The sequence below is a fragment of the Tenebrio molitor genome, chromosome 3 (genome assembly GCF_963966145.1).
Source record: "Tenebrio molitor chromosome 3, icTenMoli1.1, whole genome shotgun sequence".
Taxonomy (NCBI): domain Eukaryota; kingdom Metazoa; phylum Arthropoda; class Insecta; order Coleoptera; family Tenebrionidae; genus Tenebrio; species Tenebrio molitor.
The window spans coordinates 2532455-2542980 of NC_091048.1; the positions used below are offsets into that span (position 1 = coordinate 2532455).

Genomic DNA, 10526 nt, shown 5'->3' on the forward strand with positions numbered 1-10526 from the left:
AAATCCAACACCTCTACACTGATGACGTTGCCAGGACATCAAAGAGTCAAAACCTTCACCTGTTTATTTCGCAATAAATAGGAACTGTACATTTTAGTACTCCGCAAACGGAACTGTTGATTATCAATTTACAAATTAAATTTTTTGAATATGTAATTGTTGATAATGTTATAAAACAGGACTTGGAGACTAACTTATCTCCTCGAAAGCAGCCAAATATTGACGATTATTTTCGTCCGATCGCACTTACAATAATTGCATCCCTCAACGCTCGCCAATCAAAAAACAAGATTGAGCCTCGTCCCGCCGGACCGCCCTAAAAGATTCCTTTCCGAGCCCCGGGGGGCGAAACTTAACTCTACAACAACTGTATCAGAGAATTCCGTCGCATCGCCTTGGGTCACGCACTTTTAGCTTTCGTCCACGCGGGACCAAGATTTACTGGTACAGTTAAGACGTGTTGTATTAGAGCCGGCGGCCCTCCCTTCCGGATTTGGCGAAAGGGCCCCCAAATAAAAATTAAGCGTCGATCGACGTTTGATTTATTTAAAGAGGTCCCGCGACGTCAGGTGGGACACAAACGAGCCGTCTGTGAAACAGAAACAGATGTGCGAGCCACGAATAGGAATGAGCCAATTCGAATAATGGAGCCCGGCGGTGTCCATAAGTTGAATACGAAAGGGATTTATACGGACACGCGAATGGAAACTCTGCCACATCAAACCACTTGCGGCCGTAATGGTTTATGGCCTTTTATACGCATCTGGGATGCAGGTGGAGCTAAACTTTCCTCTTACGCTCGAACAATATCTACAACACACGAAAAGTATCGCACGATGTGCGAGGACGATTTAAGAAATGGACGATTCACAATCTCTTAAACTTACAACCTTCGATTTCCTTCCCAAAACCAGATATAAGCAAATTATTTAGAAGAAAAAACTTTTACTTAGCAAAATGGGCCGCACAATATGTAAGTCACGCGAAACTGGAGTATTTCGCGGAGCGCTTTTGAACGTCTTTCACATTTAAATTATAATAGGCACAATACGACAGCTCATGACAGTTTGTATTAATAATAATAATTGTAATCTTAGTTCTGTCTGCCGTTGTTTTCGATATGGGTCCAAAAACGTGGTTTCCAAAATTGTAACAATTTTTTTTTTAATTTGTATTAAGTCGACTGTAGACCAAAGTTAGTACAAGCAAAAATGAGGTTAAGTTGACTTTGTGTTGACAGCTTGTGAATATTTGACAGTTTGCGATTAGTATTTCATGAATTTAAACGCGGTGGCAAATTCAAATTCCAGAGCCAGCTGCGATCCTACATTCTTTTATAGACAGTCTGTATAAGTGTTGCAAGCTTCAGATCAAAAGACAACAATTATTTTATAATGCTTTATAACTTCAGAAGAGTTAAAAATGTAAAAAAATCACTTAAATAACTATTATGGAATGACAATAACTATATAATTTGACAGATCAGACCATCCTGAATTCTGAATTTAATTTTTGTATCGAATTAATTTAAAATACGTAAATTAGTCTGCACCAATTTCACAATTTACAAATGATTTTTTGATGAGTTGGCAATTGAATCATTTTCTCACTAGTGAGCAAAGTAAATGTTTTGAGAGTTTGTGGATAGAGAACGCCAAATACTGAAAGTTTTTTAAATCTGTTTTTAAGATACTTTCTGAATATAAGTAACTAAAGCTTGTCTTATTTTTGACTTATTTAAATTTGAAACCTGTTATTTAGAATTCAATTGACGAAAAAACGTAAAATTGCTTGGGGTAAACTGCTGGGAAAATTCATGCTAAATGTATTGTGTGTTAGTATCACTGATTAAAGTAAAATCAGTAAACCAATCACAAAGACGCAACGCCTAACAACATAACCTCTTTTGTTTCGAATTTTGTTGATCCACGTTTTGTCGTGAAAAACTGTTTTCGTGAGTTGGGCTAATTTTGTGGAAGTTATCGTTTCAGTGATTTTAACAGTTATGAAAAATATTGATGCAGCTAGATAATGATAGGTATGTACAGTTTACGTTAATATAACCTCATTTTTTACTCTTGTCATGTTTTTGTCATTTTGTACGGTTGGGGTCCTCGCCTTCGGCTCAGACGCCCAACTTCCGTACTCGTGACGAAATGCACTTTGCTCACTTGTATTGAAAATAGCTATTATTGACGCTGATTAAAGAGCTAAAGTTTAATATTTTGTCTATCTGCATTTGATTCGTCTCTCTTCAATTTCCCATTTCTCTTGATCCCAAAAAGCCACACAGTAGCTAGTACACTTCTTTATTTGATTCCAGGTGTTTGTTTCCTTTTAATCTCATTTGCTTTAACTAATTAAAGTACAGAGATTCACCTCCAATGGCTGTTTATCCATCGTAATCTCTTTGTGTTCAATATTATGCAAGGATTACTTCTTTGATGTCTGCAAAATGTGATGGAGGGCTAAAATCAAAATTACCCTCATTCATTTCAACAAAATGGAAGTATTCACACCTGTAATATCCGTGATTTATCTGTTTAACAATTTCATAGGAACGGAAAAGGGTCAGAAAATTTAATCCAAACATATTTTGATTTTTAAAAGGTACCACAAGCTCCTACAGGAACATCAGTCAAGGAAGATTTGTTGTTCAGCATCTAATTAAATCACTACAAATTCTATTGTTTTCGCATGTGCTCATTTTTTTAATTTGGAAAATTCTTGAGATATACAGGGTGATTTTGAAATAAGTTTGGAAATTTTTTTGGAGTATCCTTGATACAAAATAATTCTGCGTGAATGATTTTTGAGAGTGAAAAAATGTTCTAACGTCAGTGACACCTTTCTAAAAATACTTGCATCACCTAAAATTCCAAAATAAATTTTTTATTCATTTTTGCACTGTTTTTAACCTATTAGAAAATAGCTTGACACATATTTTGTTACATTTTTGTAGATCTACAGAAACAAATGTTTCGATAATTTTTTAAATTTCGTTTTAAGACTGCTCCCGAAGGACTTGAACGGTTCAGATGCGAGCGTCGGTGTCGTAAATAATATTTTTCCGTTTAAAAGCTTTCGGAGGTGGACCATAAATACAAGGACAACCCCTAGATCCTGGATCGTCTGTAGGCAAAGTACGGTTCCAGTTGCTCTGATCCCAGCTTACTCGCTTTCAAGCAGACTGATTTGCAGGGTGCACATTATGTTCAAGAGGTTTGACCGCCTTAATGATCATCTGGAAGTGGTAGATTGGGAAAAGTCCCTTTTAGAATTTTTCAACCTCTGATTTATCAAAAAAACGTTATCCTTGCAACATTTTGCCACAATTTCCGTCACCCTCGAGTTAGCTACTTGCAGTGCCATCGCCGCCTCCCTCTGATTTAAATTACTTATTCAAACTAGTTAAATGACAATCGATTGCGACCTCTAATTCGATGAGAAGTTCATGAGATGGTGATGTTCAGAAGTGCATCGATAATGCAATACGCGCGCGAGTACGAAGTTGTGTCTCCGACAATTTGCATATCCGGTTATGACGAATTTTGCAACTTTATTATTTACAGATTTCGTAATTCATCTGATGAAAATGGCGCTATTTATCACGATGCCGGCTGAGATATATTGTCGGCAATATTTTTGCCGGGGATAAGAGAGAACTATTGGCGTATATTAAACTGCCTAAATTTTTCTTGCAATCTGTAACTATATCGGTTGTATCACGCACTTCCTAAGTAACGACGAAGAAATAGGGAGGGATAGCCATTTTGCTAATGCTCTCTGTCCATAAATCAGTTAAAATTGTGTCGGGGCCACCGTTAAAATTGTAAAGTGCAATAAATTTGTTGCAAGTTTTTCGAACATGTTAGTTTTTTATCTGTCACTTCCGGATTATGTCGTTCCGGTCGATAGGGTCTTCCTCGGAGGAGTTTCCGGCCAAAAATGTGTTTTTTGGACGTTGCGTATTGAGTGTGGCCGGATCAAATCGATTTATAGTCGTAAAAACTTGGAAATATAAATTTCAAATAACAATAAATTGTGACGATTACAAGTGTTTGCTCACAAAAAAATACAAACAATAATCAATTTGAATCTGATCTTGTAAATCTAGAAACATTTTAAAAAGGAAAGATTTAGATATTTGACTTTGATGTTTAAAAAAATTAAATGTTTATCGATTAAAAAGATTAAGTTGGCATGACTAGAGCAATGAAAACAAATGAACAAGGTACTCAAAGCGTAAATAAAGCTGTTTGTCAATTATTTATTTCCCCAAATGCGTAGGTAGCTTTTTGAGAACGACGGACTCTGGGGGAGCTTCCCCGACCGCGAGAGCCCAAGGAATTTCCGTTTTCGCACACCCCACTTTCTCACCTCCTGCTTAACTAAAATGGCCAATCAGCTCTGTCAGATTCTAAATTTATTAGTTTAACCAATCACGATAGCTTGTACGTTATTTCTGGAATTTTTATCTAATCGTTTTTTTTTTCACCATGATTTTGATATTCAAAATTTGGTTAACAACTAATGAAAGATGTAAAGTGACAAGTGTGAACTATTAAATGACAAATTTATAAATACAGAAGCCATCTACGATGTAAAAAAAATGTATACAACAAAACCATGGAATATTTAACAGCTGAAAGTGTTGATTATGTAATATTAATTTGTGGAGTAAATAACCTAACTGTAAATGTTCCGTTTCAGTTAGTCGATTCATTAAACCTTCAGCGACGATCCTGTTAATAATCATCAAAGGGTAAAACGGCAAATTTGCTTTTCTCAGTTTGGAATTTATTCGACGTTGGCATTGTTGTAATTCGGCAATATATCGTCCGGTTGAATCAAGCCAACATCAATTTAGCAATAATTACTTATTGTTGTTAGCCCGAAGCAATTGCGTACATAGTTACCAGCTGCAACTGTAAATTGTAATGTTTTAGTGAATAGCCGCCATTGTTTGCAACTTGTCACAAAACGTAGGTAACACGTCTACAAATTCGTAATAAACGGGGGCATCACAGACAAAGCGAACATTTGAACTGTTATTACCAAAACGAAAAGTGCACTAGACGTTTCAATAGAGTTTTATGAAACTGCCGCATACGAAACTATTCGTCTGTTTATTCGATAACAAACAGCGAAGACTGGGATTTGATTCGAATGTAAAAAATCCCGTGAAGAATTAATTAAGCGGCGGATGAAAAATACTGCGGGATTCGAAAATGTGAATCCGCAATTTCGATGTTAAGGGTTGCGGCTGGCAAGGCGATCCAGTCCGTCCAAATACATCACTATTTATTACCGGGATATTTTTCCTGCGAGAACACGGAGTTTCCGGTTCAACCGTGCCATATTTCACATTTTACGAGAAAACAATACTGCCTGTTCGGGATCAAGGAGCGGCGATCCTTTACATATGATGCCGGTCTCGTGTAAGTGGAGAATTATTCAGATTAAGGGCGGCGGGATGGTTCGACCCTCCGCGCGCTTTATTATTTATTTAATTCCACTGAATCGGAAGTGGGGTTTTTATTTCCGCTCGGAATTAACGACGATGCGGTCGAAGGAATTATGGATAATTTTGCTGAAAAGCGGCTGCCGCCTGCTAAAAAATTGATCACTTTAATTATGTCACTGTCATTGTATCGAGCGTTCAAAAAATTTCTCCTTTGACAGTTCCTTAAGAAACATAACCTCACTGTTGATCGGGCGCAGCTTGGCGGTCTCCTCCGTGGTGCGTTCGCAATCGACTCTGCAACGTCTACTTTAAAGAGAAATTTAAATGAGCACCTGGTTCTCATTAATAGAGTGTTTCTAATCCATCAAGAACTATTGCCTCATCACGATCCTGTAACAACCGCCTCGCCTTAATTTTTGCGGTGATTTTATTAAGTCGGTATTTGTCTTGTCAGTTGAAAAATCGCCTGAAATTTCCACATTCCGCTCTTAATCTCGTGCGTTTAGGCACGACGCAGTTCAAAGTGCAAATTAAGGAGGATTGTTGGTGTCAGGTAACGGAGGTGTCGGGAATTCAATTTCAGTAAGACGCGAGTTATCTAGAAAGTGCGTTTGTGAGAAATGGCATCACTACACTTGACGTTATTTACTGACAGTGGACAAATAGTTGTGCTTTAGAAGGAACTTGCTAGATATGTGAATGCATCAATCAGCCGAGCTGGAATGTTGGGGTTATAAATTTAATTCTGTGCTACATTTATAGACACACAGTATTAGCCCGGCCTTCGTCTTATTCGCGTCCATTCGTTCCAACAATGAAATATTTTTGTCTGGGGCTCTGTTCCAGACAAAAAATTCAATGAACCGGAGACGTCGCTCAAATTAACAAACTCATATTTACTCCGTCCCAGAATGACGCAAACAAAAGGGATATTGTGATTTTGTTGATTAGGTTTTCAACAAGATTTTGTAAATTAGATTTCAGATAAATCATCGAAACTGTAGACACTTTATTGCATCCACTGTGAATTAAAAAATGAGAACAAATAGGTCAGTCACTATGGTTGTTTACAAGTAAGTTAGGTTAGGTTGCACTCCACTCTCTACAGCGGTGGCGCCACTGAACTTGACAGATGTGACCTACTTGCTTGACAGTTGAAGCCGTACGAGTTAATCTACGACTCGCTTCTTTTCAAGGGATGGGTCGCAAGTTCCCTTGATCGTCGAGTAATCTCCAAGTAAGTTAGGTTAGGTTGCACTCCACTCTCTACAGCGGTGGCGCCACTGGACTTGACAGATGTGACCTACTTGCTTGACAGTTGAAGCCGTACGAGTTAATCTACGACTCGCTTCTTTTCAAGGGATGGGTCGCAAGTTCCCTTCTTGATCGTCGAGTAATCTCAGACATTGAAGGAGCTACAATTAGGAAATATGGCCGGGCGACATAAGTAGTTGCGAAACTTGAATGCGTGCCCATCAGATAGTTTACTTAGTTAACACAGAACAAGGAGGAGAGCTCTTAAATTGAAAACTTGGTAAGTGTCATATTAGGTCCGTAAACACACTGGAATGTCGGAATCTCTCGAGTCAAGCCTTTCGTACACTTGAAACAGCGAATGCAAGACTTGTATCGGTTAGCTAAATATTATTTGTGGGTTGCATAAATAAATGGGATTATTTAAGATTGAATGATTTTCAGGTGAGCTTGAGGGAGGGAAACGAGGGACATGTATAAGAGATCAAAGTGAATTTTATGGTTTCGCAAGACGACTTTAACGAGCAAAATAAAAATGGATACAAAAGAGATGAAATATGTCGAATTTAAATCGAATATTGTCGTTTTAAGCATGTTCGAGGCGGAATTTCAAAGTTTATCTGGAAGTTTTAAACTCAGATGGATGATAAGAGTTTCACATGTCAATTTAAACAATATATTTTTGAAAAGTATAACATATTTATCTTGCTAAGAATTAATAATTAAAATGTAGATATTTTAGACCGTGAAGGTTCAACTAGTAATAATAAAATTACCTCAAGTTAAAAAATGTAATTTTAACACATGTTTCCTTTATCGAAAATTATGCGCGATTATTATTAGATTGTTAAACATTAAAAAATAGGGTCTACACAAACAATTAAGTAAATCACTTGTCTGATTCAACGAAAAGATTAGATTTTGTCGTTAAAAATTTAATGTGAAATTTGAAGGTATTTGAGCAGTTACATTTTGAAACAATTGATGATTAATTGCCAAGCAACATTTTGTACACTCTTTAAAGCCTGTCAAAATTGGGCGCGCTTTATTAGAAACGTCAAATTGTGAAAATTTATTGAAAATACTCTAAAAATAGACTACAGCGGCAGAAATTTCAATATTGTTGAAAAAGGAAAAAAATTTTGCCTATGGAGAGTGTCGTAAGAACTACAATGACAAAGTTCGTTTTCTCGTGGAACACTATCCAAATGCAGGCTTTACAAAGTGTAAGGTTAAGAGAGTCGTCAATTTATTTGAAGACACAGGAAGTGTACGTGAACCAAATTACCTTGCTAAAATATCCCGATCGTGTTTTAGTCCTTTATGGAAGAATTAAAGCATCCAGTATAATAAATTACGTCCAAATGTTGTCTTTAACTTTGTAAGTGTTTGTAAGGTTAGCAAGATAAACGTCACATATGTCACCTGCGCTTCTGCGAAAGGGGATGACCAAAATTCTGCAAAATTGCGCGTTTGTTTCATACGCGTCTACGTTTTTGCATTTGCAGCCACGTTTGACACAGTTTTTTGCTTTTTTCTTGCAAACCAGGCGTCTTTCAAGGACGAGTTTTTCCCTACAGCATCTTTTATTGACGGTCAATTTTTTATGTAAATCTTAATTGCTTCAACATTTTAAAAAGGCGTTTTTAAGACTTGGGTGATTGCATTAATGGGATTTTATTCTTCACCGTCTAAAATATCTGCATTTTAAATTTCACAAAAATCCGCTGGAAAATAACTGAGTTATTAGGCTCGAAAGTCTTAGCTGAGTCACCCTGTATTTTTCTACTCCCATGTTTAAAATCCCATTTATCGCATATGTTTCCATGACGCTATAGTTATTAAGGTGTCAAGGGTGTTATAAGGGCGTATCATAATAAGACCCGTGGTGCCTTTAACGTTTAACGTCCGACTAATTTCGTGTTTTTGGATTGACAATAATTTGATTGTATATGAGCCTTATTTTTTGATTTCTGATTCCTGTTTACAATTTCATACAAACATAAAATATATCCATTCCAAAAAACAATATTTTTATTACTCTCCCCCACTCCTCTCGTTCTCTATTCTTTCTCTCCTCTTCCATTTCTCTTTCATCCATCTCTCTGCCGTCTTCGCTCCATATTTCTCCCCGTTCCCTTCTCTCCCTCTCTCTCATTTCGCCGCATGTCCTCGCGTCACCTCCTGCACCTTCTCTCTTCTCCTTCCGTCCCATTCCTGTTCTCTCTCTCCTCGTTCTTACCTCTGAATCTCGCGTGTCTTTGTCCCTCTACCTTTTTATTCACCTTCTCCTTGTACATTTTCTCACCGGGTCGTCTTCTTCTTCTCTCCTTTTTCTAGAAATTTTTCTTCAGTTTCTCCTCTTTCTCATCCCATATAAACCACTCCCCGTTTATCTGTATTTTCCTGTATCCTATTTTTACCCTTTTCCCTCTATCTCTCACTTCTTTTGTGTTTCTCTTTCTTCTTTTGTCAAATCGTCATCTATATACATCCTCTCATATTTTTTTTCCGTCAACTTACCCTTATTTAGCATAATGTTCTTCTTCTGCTCCCAGCTTTCTATTTTTGGCAGCATCATCTTATCTTTATTTATTTTAAATGCTTCCTTTACACTCACTTTCACCCCTTTCTAACCATTCTTCCACCCCCTTCTCTATATTTCCACTTATTGCCCCTATTCCAGTTATTATAACATTATTCTTCTTCTCCTTCTTTTCTCTTTGTTCCATTTTTTCCTCTATCATTTCCATCCTTTTCATCCAACCTGCCTTCTCCGCCTGCCCTTTTTCTTCTCTTCCTTTCATCTCCTCTCTTACTGTCGCTAATTCTCTCTTTAGCTCCCCCTTCTCCTCTTTCACTGCCGCTAATTCCTTTCTTAGTGCTTTGGTCTCCTCTCTTATCTCTATAATCATGGTTATTTTCATTTTCTTAAGTATTTCCTTGCTTTGATTTTCTTCTTCGCTTCTATTAGGTGATCTTCTCGTTCTGGAACTATTTCTGTTCTTCTGTTTCTCTCTTGCTGCTTTTTTTCCTTACTTCTGACGATTTCGGCATGTCCTCTCTTTCTTGCTCTCCCTTCTTCTTTCTCACTGCCTCTAATTCCTTTCTTCGTACTTTGCTCTCCTCTACTATTCCCACCATATCCTCTCTTATCTCTCTAAGAACGGTTTCTATTTTTTTTTCTCTATTTCTTTGTTTTGATTTCCTTCTTCGCTTCTACTTGGGGATCTTTCGGTTCTGGAACTCTTTCTGAATGGGTTCAGGCCTTCTTCCGACATCCTACCCTCTTCTCTTTCTCTCTTGCTGCTTTTTTTTTCCTTGCTTTTGGCGATTTCGGCATGCTCTCTCTTTCTTGCCCGCTGCCTTCTGCTTATCACCTCTCACTCTCTCATCGTTGTTTACGTTTGTTATCGCTGAACTTTTTCCACGTCTGTTCGCTATCAACAAAGGACTTATAACGCCCTAGAGCGTGGTATTTAGAAATAACGCCCTAGGGGATTGGAACTTTGACCTCTTTTTCAATAATTTTAATAACTTTTTAGGACTAATTTCTATGATTTTAATTAGGTTTTTTAAAGTCCCCAAATGCCCTCCCCCAGAAATAAAAATCCATTTAGGGATGTCAAAAACCGAGAGATTTGAATAAGATTTTTTGCTCTTGTTCGGTCGTTTTTCAGTGATTTTTGCATGCGCCAATTGGCTTGGTCCAGAAATAAAAAGATGGTGTCCAAAAACATGGGATTTTGTAAAGTTTTTGGTTGCGTTTAAGGTAACTTTACTTGATTTTGGGTGATTTTCAACC

General features: G+C 37.3%; 1 protein-coding gene across 1 annotated transcript; it reads right to left on the bottom strand.

Moving 5' to 3' along the window:
* Positions 1-8680: 8680 nt before the first annotated feature.
* Positions 8681-9636, bottom strand: LOC138125666 (uncharacterized). Its single transcript, XM_069041101.1, has 3 exons — positions 9342-9636; positions 8763-8965; positions 8681-8701 (listed from the first exon to the last, which is right to left on the bottom strand). Exons 1-3 carry the CDS (start codon positions 9634-9636, stop codon positions 8681-8683), a joined length of 519 nt encoding a protein of 172 aa, XP_068897202.1.
* Positions 9637-10526: the final 890 nt, after the last annotated feature.

Bases quoted from the DNA above. Each gene is read 5' to 3' on its own strand.
- LOC138125666 (XM_069041101.1), bottom strand. From the start codon at position 9,636: ATGATTATAGAGATAAGAGAGGAGACCAAAGCACTAAGAAAGGAATTA. The intron at 8,966-9,341 runs GTGAGTGTAAAG...CGCGAGATTCAG, and splicing joins ATGGTTAGAAAGGGGTGAAA to AGGTAAGAACGAGGAGAGAG. The intron at 8,702-8,762 runs GTAATAAAAATA...AATTGTAAACAG, and splicing joins AACGAGAGGAGTGGGGGAGA to GAATCAGAAATCAAAAAATA.